Source organism: Terrapene carolina, unplaced genomic scaffold (genome assembly GCF_002925995.2).
Source record: "Terrapene carolina triunguis isolate 2854851 unplaced genomic scaffold, T_m_triunguis-2.0 Scaffold194, whole genome shotgun sequence".
Taxonomy (NCBI): Eukaryota; Metazoa; Chordata; order Testudines; family Emydidae; genus Terrapene; species Terrapene triunguis.
The window spans coordinates 10,454,762-10,469,903 of NW_020664545.1; the positions used below are offsets into that span (position 1 = coordinate 10,454,762).

Genomic DNA, 15,142 nt, shown 5'->3' on the forward strand with positions numbered 1-15,142 from the left:
CACCACTTCTGAAAGGTTGCCGACCCCTGTACTAGACAGTAGTAAACAGATAGGTAAAATAGTTCAGTAAAAGGCTATGTTTTTGTTTTTAATACAGTAGCAATTTCCAATGAAAAGAACTGAATTAGAAGCCTATAATATCAGACTGAAATGTCAAACTTTGACAGTTTATTACAACACTTTTGCTGCAATCTACCCAGTTATTATGAAGGCCAGTGTTGCAATATTGAATAGGAAATACTACATAACCTTCTCTACAATTTTTCCCTCCCTTCCCATATTAAATCTTAAAGGTGTGGACCTCAGAATTATTTCTAGGTATCACGATAGCGTTGCATCGCAGACACCCAGGTATGTTTACCGGGGGGGGGGGGAGAAGGAGAGTTATTTTAATGATGAAAAGGTTCTTAATGTAAAGTGAATCTCAAAAAGCTATTTCTTAAATTTGTGAAAGTGTCACTTTAGTCATTTTTCTAAATGCATATTCAATTAAAATGTTTTGCTATCAGGGCCTGAAGTGAGAAACCACATCCGAGCACTCTTCCAGATGCATGTCCTTTTATATTTAGTTCATTCTCATACAACTGTCCTGCAGTCTATATTTTTAGCAAGTCTCATGAGGGTTACTTTTTCTAAAACTTAAGATGGCATAAATACCTATTTACCTATTCTCCCCTATCTGTAAAATTAGGATAATATTTATGAGATTAGTCACTGTCTGTACAGTGCTTTAAATACATTATGCCCTGTGTAAGGGTTCTATGGGGTATTCTGAAGTACAAGCAGGAAATAGATTTTTCCAGTGGGGGTGGTTTGGCATACTGAAAAGCTGAGGATGGGCACACACAAATAAGTTGGACTGAGGAAGTGGTCTTACAGATAATATCACCTTCATCTTCTATAGCACTTTTCCTTTGTAAAGTGCTTTGAGATGTACTGATTAAGTCAGTACACCCTCATTTTACATATGGTGCAACTGAGGCAAAGAGAGGGAATGTGACTTGGCCAAGATGACTCAGCAAGCCAATGGACGATCCAGGAATAGAACCCAGGACCCCTTAGTCCCTTTTCAGTATTCTAGCAACTAGGACACACTTCCTCCCCAAAGAAAGATGTCCAAAGCCTAGTTTCAGAATTGTGCAAGAGCTGCCCAAGACCATTTGGGCATGTGCAAGCTAGTTGTGGTCAGGCATTTGCAAACCAGGAGGAAGAGGTCTCTCATGAGCCCTTCAATGACTACTAGGTCAGTCAGTACAACTCAAAGGAAGCAGCAGCTGATGCAAACTGATAAAAAAAAAAATGCTTGTTCAGTTCTATGTTGCCTCTGCCTGGGTCACCTCCCTCATGGCAGAAGCTGGCCTTACCTTGGACACCACTCCTCTCCTGGCCACCAAATCGCAGCAGTTCAGGCTCTCCCTACTGCTTAGCCAGTCTCAGAATACTGCTGCAGCTCCTCATGCTTTGATAAAGGTATTTTGATTGCAAAGGGCCAATCTGCAGATTAGCAAAAACACGGCCCAGCTGGCCACAATGGGGGGCACACCATCAAGGGGTGCATACACCCTTGTGGTCACCTACAGACAAGGTTGCTTAGCAATGGCATCACAAAGGTGGGACAAGGAAAACAGCCTGTTTTGCCCATTGAAGTAAAGTGATCAGTGGGTCAACTGTGTCTTTAATATCCCCCAGGTTTCTTCCATTTGTGCTCAAGTGAAAAGGTTTTCTGTAGATCCAAAAGAGGTGTCAGTATGGTTCTACTCTGAGCTATGGCTGCCCCAGAGGGATAGAAAAGGGAAGGAGAGCGTGCCACATTACTGTGTGGCATGCAGATGCTCTCTTTCAAAATCCAGTGCTATAGGTGCAGCCAAAATCTGTGTACACCCTGATTTAGAACATACAAAGTTTTAGCCTATTTTTCAGCCTGTCTAGGCAGACGTGCAGCTGTGTGTTTGAAGACAGGAATCATTCTGGATACAAACATCTACAGACAATGGTGAAAGTCTGAAAACCCATGTAAGAAGCATTTCCAGCTATGATGGGGAAAAAGGGGAAAAGACACTGTTTGGGGAGGGAACCGAATGAATTGAGAAGTCTCAAGATCTCCAGTGCAGCTAGCAACTCTCTCTCAGAAGTTTCAGGCCCTTTGGCATACGCACTACCAATTTTTGGCGAGCTCATACTCGCATGCCTCAGGACCCTCTGAATACAAAATGAAGAGAAAGCTAAAAAGTCATATCTGTGCAATATTTCATACTGCAGGGCTAGACACATTAATGCCATCAGCCTTCAGCTAAGAGTAGGTTGGTGTCATTTATTTACCAGTGTAGCAACTGGAACACAATACTTTCCTTACACACTGGAGCAAGAAGCTGCCTCTGAATTGCCTTGCAACTAAGGTTTCCTTACACCAAGGAGGAGGTATAAAGCAAAAAGACATCTCTAGACTCCCTCCTGCAGACAATGTGCCCCCATTCTCTTTATCTTCATTAAATCAAAGAGCTAGAGCTCAAAGATTATTTCTCACATAGCAAGGTCATACACCACAACCAAGGCTCCAATCAAAGCTTCAAGTAATTTATAGCGCTACACGCAGCTGGCCAGAAGACATCATGTAAAACCTGCAGTGCATTAATGCCTTCTTAAGGGACAACAACAACAAAAAAGGTTTGCTAAAGAAAAAAAAAAATGGGAATTTGACGCCAAGATCTAACCTATACTGAAAGTATGATAAATTAATGGGGAAAATATGCTCCTGATTAGAGGTTCCAAAACTGGTATGGGAACCAAATAGATATTATGGGTAGGAGTGATAGATCTAGATTGCAGAACTGTTGGACCATACAGCGCTGGCTCCTCGTCTCCACCTGCTACACTGTACTAAGACAGCTAAAATGCATTAAATATTTTTACATCTCCACATAAGCAATTGCTGTAGCTGCCTGAGAAACATGTTGCAAATGTTGTGCAATTGAAGTGGTTCATGTGATAGCAAATTGGAAGGGAAGTACCCTTGAGACAATCTCTCTGTTAATATGTGATCTATCCAACAAGAGACTGAGGGCACGGCTACACCACAGAGTTTACAGTGGTACGTTCTTTAACGTAGCTGCTCTAAACCGACAGGAGAGAGCTCTTCCATCGGCTTAACTACTCTAGCCCCCATGAGTGGCAGAAGCTATGTCAGCCGGAAAAGCTCTCTCACCGACATAGCACTGTCCACACCGGCGCTTAACTTATGTCGCTCAGAAGGGTGGATTTATTCATCCCCGAGTGACGTAACTTATTCCGATGTAAACTGTAGTGTAAACAGAGCCTGAGGCCTTGTCTACATGAGAAAGCTGCACTGGTATAACTCAATGTGTAAATTTATACCAGTGTAGGCCTAGCCTACACATTATTTTTGTACTAACTACTTTGGTTAGGGGTGCAATTTTCTACCGAAACAGTTATAAGCAGTACAACCCCTAGTGTGAACACAGTTACATCAGTAGAACGTGGCTTATACTGGTATAGCTGGTTCTCCTTCCCATACAGTAGTGGTTTTCAACCTGTGGTCCACGGAGCCCTGGGGGTCCACAGACTATGTCTAAGATTCAAAAGAGGTCCACACCTCTATTCAAAATATTTTAGGGATCCGCAAATGTAAAAAGGTTGAAAACCACTACCATATGGGAATAAAATTATACCAGTAAAACTGTGTCCAAAGTAAGAAGGGTGGGACTAGTGTAGCTAAAGTGGTACAACTTGTGTGTTTAGACAAACCTATAGTTTGGATATGGACACGCTTATTCCGGTATAAAAATGACTTTCGTTTAAGTCAAGTTAGTTGGGAAAAGGGTTAAATTAAACTGAAATAAACCAATCTGTGTCCACGCAGGCGGTTGCCAAAAAGTTCTCATTGACAGAACTTATATCTCTATGAAGGACCTAAGCAAAGGGAATGTTCTGCATATGTTATTCCTGATACAAATGAACACTTAGTCCCAAAACCATACTAATGGCTTGAACATAAATAAGTCAAAGTCATGTTAATTTCAAGTTCCATTAGGAACAGGAATGGGGAAAGGAGTAATCAAAAAGGATAAAATTAGAAGATAAGGACATTTTCTTTCAAAATTCTGAGATAATATTGAGACACCAAGGGCATTAGTCAAAAGAACTTGGTGTGTTTAACGTTAAGGAGTTTTAGAACTGTGCAATGGGTTAACAGAATTTGCCTACCAAATGCATTCCAATGAATTCAGCATCTTTTGGTGACAAAGAGTTCCCAAGAGAATAAAACCTTTACTGACCTTCAATGAAAAGCAACCATTAAACATTTCCGGGGAAGTGGGATGGACTTCAAGAGCCACAGGGGCCCTTCGGATCTGAACATACCACTATCTAGAAGAATGTTAATAGCAATTTTTATTTTTTTTACATGTTTTTAAAGAGACAGAAACTGCATTTCATTTACTTTGAACCCAACTATAAACTGTATATATGTGTTTTCAATGGGAGGAGGAAATTCTGTTCACCGCTTAAGTTTTATTTATGTACATACACATCCATACACCATTACCTATTTATTCTGTTGCTGATTTGGTACCTTATACAGTCGGATTTAAATTTTAGGAATTTTTTTCATTTAATCCAAGATGGAAATACCATAACTATCTGAGGCTAACTCCTACTTATTACAGTGATGGACACATCGAAATGTCAGAATACAAACCTATACTCCTGAAGGAGTCTCAAGGTCCTAGAGAAGAAAGATGTTTCTGAGGGTGTTGAGACCAAAAAATAAAATGAAAGGAATTGCTGATCTGTACCTACAATGAGTTTCAACTTGTTGGACTGCAAGGCAGTCCAACAAGTTACACCCACCACAGACTTCATACTGCATGCAGCACTTGTAAGGAGACTGTCAAAACTTTCAAAGACCAGATTAATTTTAAAGGCTGGTAAATATTGTCATCATAACTCTCTAATATCTGAAGATATTCCTGATTCAAAGGCTACGCACTTCCAACCTGTTTACGCCATCTAATGAAGATTCACTGCAGACAGTAAAATCCTGGCTTCACAGAAGTCAATGGAAAAACTCCCATTGACTTGACTGGTAACAGATTTTTACCCTATACTATCAAAATCTTGCCTGAACACTTTTCACACCAAAGGGCTTTACAAATTGATATCCAAACTAGAAGGAACACCTCCCATAACACTGAAATGCACCACATCTGGACTAGCAGGAAGCAGCTATTTGACAGTGCACACTACAACAGCTAAGAGCAGTTTTTAACTTTGTATCTAAAAAGGGATACATGATGGTGCTAAAAAGGTTGGACTGCCTCTTCACTATGTAGCTCTATTGTTGGTAGCAACATTGGGAGCTCTACGTGATTAACAGAAGTTTTCTGAACGTTTCCTTTTAGTGTAGGCAGATTCTAACAATATATTTGGGATATTAAATGGAAGAAGCTGCTTCAGAACTTTTCAAGGCTTTTCTCTTTACACTACTGATTATTTTGGTAATCAACACAACTGTCTCCATTAGTTCCCCAGATCCCTAGTCTGACACCAAAACATCCTTTGTTCATAGCTTCCTCAAAAAGTCACTCATTCACTTATGAAACTGGAAAAGAAAGAAAAAAGAAAAAAAAAGACTGCAGAGAAGAAACCATCTTTGTTATTCATAGTTCAGATCATATCTACAAAAAATCATCATTTAAATTTCCTGTTTTAAAACGTAATTTGCCGTCCTCTTATGTCCTAAAAATAGCAACTACTCCTTAATTCTCTAGTGTCTGCATTTCTATACTATATATGATAATGGAATTAAACACATTACTGGCTAGATGAATGATTAAATACTCATTAAATTGCTTCATACACTAAATATCTTCCACTAGTTTCTACTACATTTATTTACGTCTATTGCACCGAATGAACAATGATTCATTGGAAGACTAGTATCTACAGAATACAAAAGTTACATGGCAAGTCTTTGGCTATCCCTCGACGCCAGGATGAGGTCTGCCATTGGTGGGTTTTTAAGTGGCTGAGGAGCCCAAATCATGGTACGTGGCAAGTATAACCAAGATGTCCAATTTTGGTTTTTGGCTTTAGCTCAGTGGTTTGAGCATTGGCCTGCTAAACCCAGCATTGTGAGTTCAATCCTTGACGGGGCCATTTAGGGAACTGGGGTAAAAATCTGTCTGGGGATTGGTCCTGCTTTGAGCAGGGGGTTGGACTAGATGACCTCCTGAGGTCCCTTTCAACCCTGATATTCTATGATTCTACTTATCTGCAAGTTAAGAACTGCAAAATTCATTGCATTCATGGACTCCTGGGGTGAGCTCGTCTTTCCCCCTCTCTTCCCCTTCTAACTTTTGTTAGGAAGAGAAAGTAAAGTCAACTGCAAACAGTATCTTAATACACCACATACAAACTATCAGATACGTAATCAAAAAATGTCATTAATACAATGGACAAGTTTGTTATTTACTATACTATTGATCAGGTGTATTCATTACTGCATGGGGAGGTTTTAACTGGGTACTCAAAAGATTAAGTCTAAGAGCTGCAACAAAGAAACAAAAAAGGAAGAATGGGGAAGGTGAGCAGGAAAGAAAAAAGGAAGTGTGAAAGTAGATGTATGGCTGTTCGGGGAGAAAGGTGATTACATATCCCATAAATCTTGCAAACCAAGGGATAAGATATCTTTCACAAGCTCCCAGGGGAAGTACAATTCATATGGGTGACTGATACTTGAAAGGACAATCTTCTCCAGAAGTGGGTTGCCATGGGGGAGAAGGGTGGGAGCTGCATATGGCGAGATGGATTTCCCTCAACACTTTGAGAACTTGTAGTTGCACAAACATTTCTATATTGTGTCCAATTGAAATTGCAGGGAGAATTTTTGGAAAATAAAATATAATTGTCACACTTGGGACTTTGGCCAGGACAGTCGGAGTTAACACCCATCTCTTCTACAAAAAAAAAAATCTTTGTAAATGCCTCTCAGATATCTCAAACATAAGGATGCAGTAACAGACTTGTAGAAGAAATGGCCTTAAGGTACTTTCACACAATAGCCTGACAATTTTAATGGCGTTCTTGTTTTGAGGTGGGAGAAGGATTTAGAGAAAGGTATTTGCTTACTGAGCTTTTGCTAGGATGCAAATACAGGTACTGTGTTGTCAGTTTCAGCTGCAAATCAAACCATTTAGAAATCTGAGTAAATTATCACCCACGGTAAATTATATTTGACAAGAGCCTTTGCAGAGAAGATAAACTGCTACTCTATGGCACCCTAAGAGGTGTGAAAAGTTATAGGGTGGCAATATTTTCACCTTCTGAACTACAGCAGAAAACCTCATTGTGAGCACATGCCTTGTTTCATTTTGCATTTTGAAGAGAATGGGGGGAAATTGTCAAATTACATTATAGAGACAGTGTGGGGGAAGTAGTACCTCTTATTGGACCAACTTCTGTTGGTAAAAGAAACAAGCTTTCGAGCTACACGGTGCTCTTCTTTGGGTCTGGGAAAGGCACTGAGGGCTTGTCTACACTTAAAATGCTGCAGTAGCACCGATGCACCCTGCAGCTACGCAGCTGTACAACTACCCCAACAGGAGGGGTTCTCCTGTCAGCATAGCTAATCCACATCCTTGAAAGGCTATAGCTAGGTCAATGGGAGAACTCTCCCAGCAACCTAGCACTGTCTATACCAGGGGTTAGGTCAGTTTAACTGTGTCACTCAGGGGGGTGGATTTTTCAAACCCCTGAGCAATGAAGTTATACCAACCTAATCTCCTAATGCAGACCAGGCCTCAGAACACCACAGCTAAATATAAGGTGGAACAGATTGTTTAATGTAAGGAGGCAACACATTCTAAGGGATCATTCAAGGTGAAATGGCACTTTAACACCCTTGCAGTCAGAAGACAAAACAAAAAGGGGAGGCGGGGGGGGTCAGTGGGTTACAGATTGTTGTAATAAGCCATAAATCCAGTATCTTTATTAAGACCATGATTTTTAGTGTCTAAACGGAGTTATTACTTTAAGCTCCCAGGCTCATCTTTTAAAAATGTTCTCCAGGTTTCCTTTGAGGACAAGGATTGAGGTCAGATATGGAGTGATTGTTTTGTGAAATGTGTTCACCCACGGGTGACGTGACTGCGTTTTCGTCTTCCATCATTTTTCTGTGTGAGTTCATTCGAGAGCATAATGATTGTCTGGTTTCACCCACACTGTTGTTATTTGGGCATTTAATGCACTGGATGAGGTACACCGAATGTTGTGATAGTCATGTGATAGGACCCATCGACCTTGAAAAGTGTGTTGCAGGGGGTATTGATTATTGTGGCATTGGAGATGTGTCTGCAGGTTGTTCAGGCAGACTCTGGTGCTGCTATGAGTTGGTGTGTCTTGGTCTATGGGGAACTTGCTTTTGATGATGAGCTTGCTGAAGCTGGGGGGCGTTATCTGAAGGCCAGAAAGAAGGGGTTCAGGAAAGATTTCTTTCCCAGGCCTGAAGAAGAGCTCTGTGTAGCTCAAAAGCTTGTCTCTTTCACCAACAGAAGTTGGTCCCAAAAAAGATACTGTCTCACTCACATTGTGTCTCTAGTATCCTGGGCCCAACATAGCTATAACAACAATGCAAACAAATTATGTTATGTTAATCGTGTTACAATGCTCATTTTGCCATTTGCTTCTGTTTGTTTTGTTGGTTAGAAAGTATTTCTCTCAATATACTTTATGATCCATACAACCTTGAGAAATCATCAAATCAGTAATTACCCATATTTAGCCTACTCAGCACTAACGTTCAAAGGGCATGCAGGGTTTGGATGGTCAGAGAAGGGGAAGACATTAAAGCTTCTAAAGTCTTTTCTACAGTAGTGACATTTTTGAAAAAGTTTCCCACCGCCACAGATATCAGTTCAGCTCCAACGTTTCCCAGCTCTGTGAGTCACCATCACACACACAGATTCTGATGATTAAGAAGTCTGTATCATGAATTTTTTTTTTTTTTTTTTGAGAGCCACTGCCATCATCACTCCCACTGGGAAAACTTTAGGTGACAGCACACCATTGGAGTCCACTCTTATATTAAAAGAAGCTTCTTTCCTTAACAGTCAGGGAAGATACAGTTTTGATGCAAACAATTACATTCCAGACAGGGCTGCTTCCCACAATCAGAGTGGGCACAAGATCTTAAACAGGGTTTGTTAGTCATCTCTGTAGTTAACCTTTAATAAATTTTAAAAAGATGACACACTGCTGCGTGGTGATTTTAATCATTAGTGCGTGCCCCTGAGCTTTCAGCGCAAACACATTCCATTAGAGACAGAATGATATCATGTGTGTCACAGCCTAAATTTCCTAGCTAGTGGGCAAAAAAAGATGCTGTGCACCCACCCACCTGTACAAATAAAGTCAATACTATATCAAGCTTATATTTCATTACTTCTTAGTAGTAGACACATATGCCAAAATATGCCTCACTCAAACAGCTGCAAAAATGATGCTATGACAACATTTTGCTGGCCAATGGAATATTTTTGCCATCAGAGCTCAGCAGAAAGAGAATAAAAACATCACGCACAAACAACAATAGAACAGTGAATTATTCTCAGATTATTCAGCCCAGATTTATCCTCACAGCTGCTAGTTTGAAGGTTTAAAATTCAGACTGCTCAGTCATACAGGCTACTCCCTGTTCTGAAGGGGATACTTCATCCTGAGAGGAGGCTGCATAACGGCACCCAGCATAGGGTTACCATATGTCCGGTTTTTCCCGGACATGTCCGGCTTTTCCCGGACATGTCCGGCTTTTTGGTAATCAAACCCCCGTCCGGGGGGAATTTCCAAAAAGCCGAACATGTCCGGGAAAAATACTCCCTGGCTTACCTTAGAGCGAGCGCCGAGGGCTGCTGTGCTCCCTGACTCCTGGGCTCTGTAAGAGCCGAGCTGCCCGAGCGCTACCGGCTTCGGGCAGCCCCCATGCCTCTGGACCCTGTGCCCCCAGCCGGGCACTTCCCCTCCCGGGCTCCAGCTGCGCTGGGGAAGCGCTGGCTGGGGGCGCAGGGTCTGGGGGCTGCCCGGCAAACCGTGAAGCCGGTAGCGCTCGGGCAGCCCTTTTCGCGTAGCTGGGAGGGAGGAGGGGGAATGCGGGGCGCTCAGGGGAGGGGGCGGAGTTAGGGCGGGGACTTTGGGGAAGGGGCGGAGGCGGGGTGGGAAAGGGGGCGGGGTCAGGGCCCATGGAGTGTCCTCTTTTTTTATTTTTTAAATATGGTAACCCTAACCCTAAACTCCAGCTTATACTCAGAGATAACAGGGATTGATCTTTTCATCAGATTTTTGCAAATGGAACTTGCTTGTGAGAAGACCCCAAACTTCGTGTCTTTTGTATCTATCTTGAGGCAGTAGGCAACCAAAACATAGATACACAGGTTTTGAAAAAAATCCTGAAGTATGAACAGGAGTGACATCTTCTATGTATTAGTCTATATACCTGAAATCTGACATTTGAGCAAATGATTCTAAGTGAAGTGAGAGGCCAGCAGAGAGGAAGTAAGGAAAACCTTATCTGGGTCATTTAGAATAGATCTAGGTTTATGAAACTTCTCATTTGTCATTAAAATAAAGCTTTAATACAATAAATGAAGCAGAGTACAAGACCTAATATTCTAGACACTTGAGAATTTAATGCAAGCACACTTTTGGGCAGGATTTTGGGAAGTCAAGGAGTTAAGCTGTGATGCAGAAGAACCTCAGCTCTGATTAAGAAGGACACTCATAAAAACCAGAGGTCAACATCAGAAAATATTTTCTGAGTCATGAGGGGGAAAAAGATTACTCACCATGCACTATTCAACTTACTCATCACAGTGCGTTATGGACAGAACTGCTCACCATGTATTCATTAGGAAACTGTGGCCTTTCCTTTGAGGAAAGCAGAAGGCGGGGAAAGAGTCATACTTTCAGTTTTGTATGTAAGCCAGTGGGAGGCTGTATCTATAACACCACTGCTCTCTCCTCCCACGGTCTTAATTAGTCTTGTAGGGAAATACACGTTTCACATCACCCTCCCAGGTTTCTTTTAACATCTTGACAGCCATCAGTTTGTCAGCTGAGCTATTATGCAAATTCAGCAGTCTGAGGAGATCCCAGTTTTCGTATTGTACACAAAATAAGCAACTGTCCTTTACAACAAATAATAAAATCATACCATAATTAAATTGCTAACATCCATTCACCATTAATATGAACATTTTTAATCTAAGACTTTTTCATGGTACATAAACATTCTGCTAAGTGAGATAAAGTCTGGATGTAGTAACAAATAAAAAGTTGCAAATGTTGTCTAATACAATGTTAAGTCACACAACTGTGCTATCAAACAGCAGCTCCACAACACCTACGCAACTTTTGATACTGCAAATACAATTCTCCAGCATTCATGTGGCTCTCAGAAATAAATTAGTGGGGAGTGCTGTTTTTTTCCTCCCCATCCCCAACAAATTCTCTCTCGTAACGTTGGCACAGATGTATAAACCTTGAGAAACTGCAAATAAGGATGCTTCTATACAAAAAAAATCTTTAAAAAATTATTTTTGAAGTCACCCCACCTTGCCTCCTAGATACCAAGAAGCAAGTGGAGTCAGTGGTGAAACTAAGAAACGTTCTGCTGACGTCAAACAGAGCCGAGCTCTGAAACCACAACGGTACATACACCCTGCTGCCAACTAGAGTCTGAGCCAACGAGGGAAATAAAGTCTACCGTTCAGTACAGTACAATGCGAGTAGGCCAGACACTGCAATGTTCAAAGAGGATTTCTTTTTAAAGCATTACAGTTCTTTGCTGCAATGGCTGAAGTTGCAGCAAGAACATAAAAATATTATGGAGTGTTAGCTCTTCAACAGAGCTGCGGTACAAAATATTCATTAGCTCCAGATGAACCATTCACTTCTGTATCACTATAGGAAAAAATATGCAACCCAGAGAGGCCACTTTAATGACAGGATGTTCGGATTCTACTGCATTTCTTACATCTTAGATAGCATATGCAGATAGACACCCAGCCCACTACATTTTGATGAACTGTAAAAGAGAGTCTGCATATTCTGACATCTTAGAATAGATGCAACCTAGAAACACTTGGCCAAGTTTCCCCTGATAATTTCTTTATCCCTACCTCACAAGTTGTAACAACATTAAATTCAGGTTTCCTTTTTTAAGCAAGGAGATTCAAACAAATATCACCAATCCATTCCCTCCTTCCTGATTAAGCCTTAACTTATGCAAGAAAATATTTATTGCTACATATAATCAGCTTCCAGAGACAAGTTAATATGTGGTAACAAGCATGAATTGGTCACTATTAAACTTTCAGTTTCTGTCAATTCAAGTACAGTGCGCGGGCGCGCGCACACACAAATGACAGAGCTGCCCAAACAGGAAAGGCTGCATTAACTAGTGTGTGCTGGAGGGCTTAGGCTCTGGGAGTAGGATGATCAGAAATAGCAAGTCCTTGTATATGCAAGATGTTTTGGAAACCACAGCCACATCCAACAGCACCATAAGTCAGAAAGCAAGTATGCAGTGGTCTCCCCTGCCATAAGCAAGATAGTATATAATTGCAGTTGCATGAGCATTACCAAGATACTTAGACTAAGTCCTAGCATGTCCAAACACCAAAACACTGCAAAGAAAGCCAACAGCACCCAAACCAGTTTTTAGAAGGCTATTGCCTGACTTTCTTTTTGCAAACCAATTCACACACTGTGTTTTTACATGGCAGGGGATAAATATTTGATGCTGAGGCTAGATTGGTTTTGCACTGACATCTAACCGTATATAAAGCAGACAAACAGTCTAAAATTTCTCCTTGGTGAGGCTTTTACTAATTTGAACATGAATACTCATTTTCAGGGATCCGATATCTAGCACTTTGATTCAAAACAGACAGAAAAAGGCAGTCAAGTTTGTGGATTATTTAAAAAAAACTACACACATGGGATATCAGTGTCATATTTGAGAGAAGGTGTGGATTATAATGTGTAGTCAACAGAAACATTGACTTGGAATTCTCTTTAGACAAAATAAAAAGGTAATTTACATGAATACTTATTTAAATAAATATTCAAAAAAGTCAAGGAAAGCTGCAATTATGCAACCAGACAAATTCCAAAACCCTCCCTTCCCTATTGGGAATTAAGATGGCTCTCCCCCTTCCCCCACACCCTTAACCTCCTTCCCCAACCGGTCAGAACAGTTGAGACACCCCCACACCACCACCAGTTCACATTTGTAAAATAACAAATCCTTCTTGATCCTAGTCTGAAACAATTTTATTAACTGTCAGAGGAACTAAGGGACTTTTCAAGAAAAACTTTTTATTAGCTGTCCTCTCCCCATACTTCCCTGTTTATCTGTGAAGTCCAACCAATTTTAGAGGTCAAATCCACTTTTTCCAAGAGAAACACCACCCTGAGTTGAGTCGACTAAAAGAACCCACCCTTTGCTATATTTCATCCTATAGTTATTTATTTACACTACAGTAATTCAAATGCTACAAATTGCTACAGCCCCCCCCTCCCCCCCGAAAGAAAAACTTTGAATGTGACAGAAAATATCCAATCCAAATTTGGGCTGAATGGAGAAAGGGGACTGGGGAGAGCAGTGCAAGGTGGGTTAGAAGCAGGGTGCCAGAGGGCTTAAAGAAAATAATGATATAATAATGCCAAACAGCATCAGGAGGGTTTATTTATAGAAATGAATTGTTTGTTTGGGTTGGGGGTCCAGAGGAAATGGGATTATCTGAGGGCACAGGGGGAATCCATAGACTAGAAAGGTGGCTGGGTTGGAAGCAGGGGAGGTGTTGGCTTGTTGGGGACAGGGGTGTCTGGATGGCAACTGACAGGCAGCGAGGGAGTAACTGGGGATGAAGGCTAGGAAAGAGGGGTTGGATAAACAGGAATTTCTTCCATTGGGAGGATGAGCATTCAGAACATGGAACAGGATGACTGGGGAACAGTAACAGACTGAGGATTCGGGGGGGGGGGGGGGAAGACACCCAAGCGGAAGTGGGGGGGGGGGGGTGGGGGGGAGAAAATATAAGACACGATGGAATAAAAAAAAGAGGGATTCTGTGGAAGGAGTGGGAACTACTTAGGCCTGGCGAGACCAGAGGCTGCCTGGAGCAGAGAGGTGTTTTGGGCAGGGAGTATTTAGGTGGGGACAAGGAGGACAAGGGTTTTCTTTGGGAGACAGCTGAGCAGAGCTACCAGGGACAAGGAGCCTTTGAGGGAAAGGGACAGTCCATGGATGACAACCCATGAAAGTGAAACTGGGGAAGGTGACTGGCGAAAGGCAGAATCTGAAGGGTGTCAGGGCCGGCTTGGGGCAAGGGTGCCCTGGACAGGGGGTGCCCGACAGAGAGCAGGCTCAGGGGGTGCCTGAGGAAGGGGGTCCCGAATGGGGAATACCCAGAGCAGGGGGCAGCGGGGATGCCCAGGCGGGGGGTCCGGGGAAGGTGGTGCCCGGACAAGGGCAGTCTGACCAGAGGCGGGGGGGGGCCTCTGGGACAGGACAGTGTCCAAAACAGGGGGGGCCTGACAGGCAGCAGGGAGGTACCCGAAGAAGGGGGGGCCCGATGGGGACTAGCCAAGGCCGGGGGGGGGGGGGGGGGGGGGGGAGAGGGGGGGGGGGGGGCGGAGGGGGCGGAGGGGGTGCGGGGGGGGGGGGGGCCCCGAGAGGGTGTCGGGCGGGGTGCGGGAGCGGGGGGGGGCCCGGTCCAGGGCCCCTTCCCGGGCCGGGCCGATACTCACATAGACGGGCAGCGGCCAGGGGTAAACGGCCGGCTCGGCTCCCACGGGCGACTTCAGCCTGAGCTCCAGCCTCTCGCCCATGTCGGCAGCGGGAGGAGGCGGCGGCGGCCCCGCACCATGCTAGAGAAGCCGCTCGGAGAGTGCGGGCCGGGGGGGGCCGCTGCTGGGGACGGGGGGGCCGCCCGCTCCCCTTCGCCTCCCTCTATTGTAGTTAGCGGCTGGCCGGGCTCTCCAGCGCCGCCGCCATCTTGGGCCGGCGTGAAGCGAGCACAATGAGCCGCCGGGGCCGGGCCCGACCAACGCGCCAGACGCGGGGGGG

The 15,142-nt window shown here is 43.2% G+C and overlaps 1 protein-coding gene across 4 annotated transcripts in view; it reads right to left on the reverse strand.

Annotated features, from left to right (window-relative positions):
• Positions 1 to 14,923, reverse strand: part of DOT1L (DOT1 like histone lysine methyltransferase) — a 101,406-nt gene extending 86,483 nt beyond the window's left edge. For all 4 annotated transcript variants that reach the window (XM_026655040.2, XM_026655041.2, XM_026655042.2 and 1 more), the window contains exon 1: positions 14,824 to 14,923. In XM_026655040.2, coding sequence (XP_026510825.1) covers positions 14,824 to 14,904 — 81 coding nt within the window. In that variant the 5' untranslated portion in view covers positions 14,905 to 14,923. The remainder of the gene's footprint in view (positions 1 to 14,823) is intronic.
• Between the last annotated feature and the right edge of the window lie 219 nt (positions 14,924 to 15,142).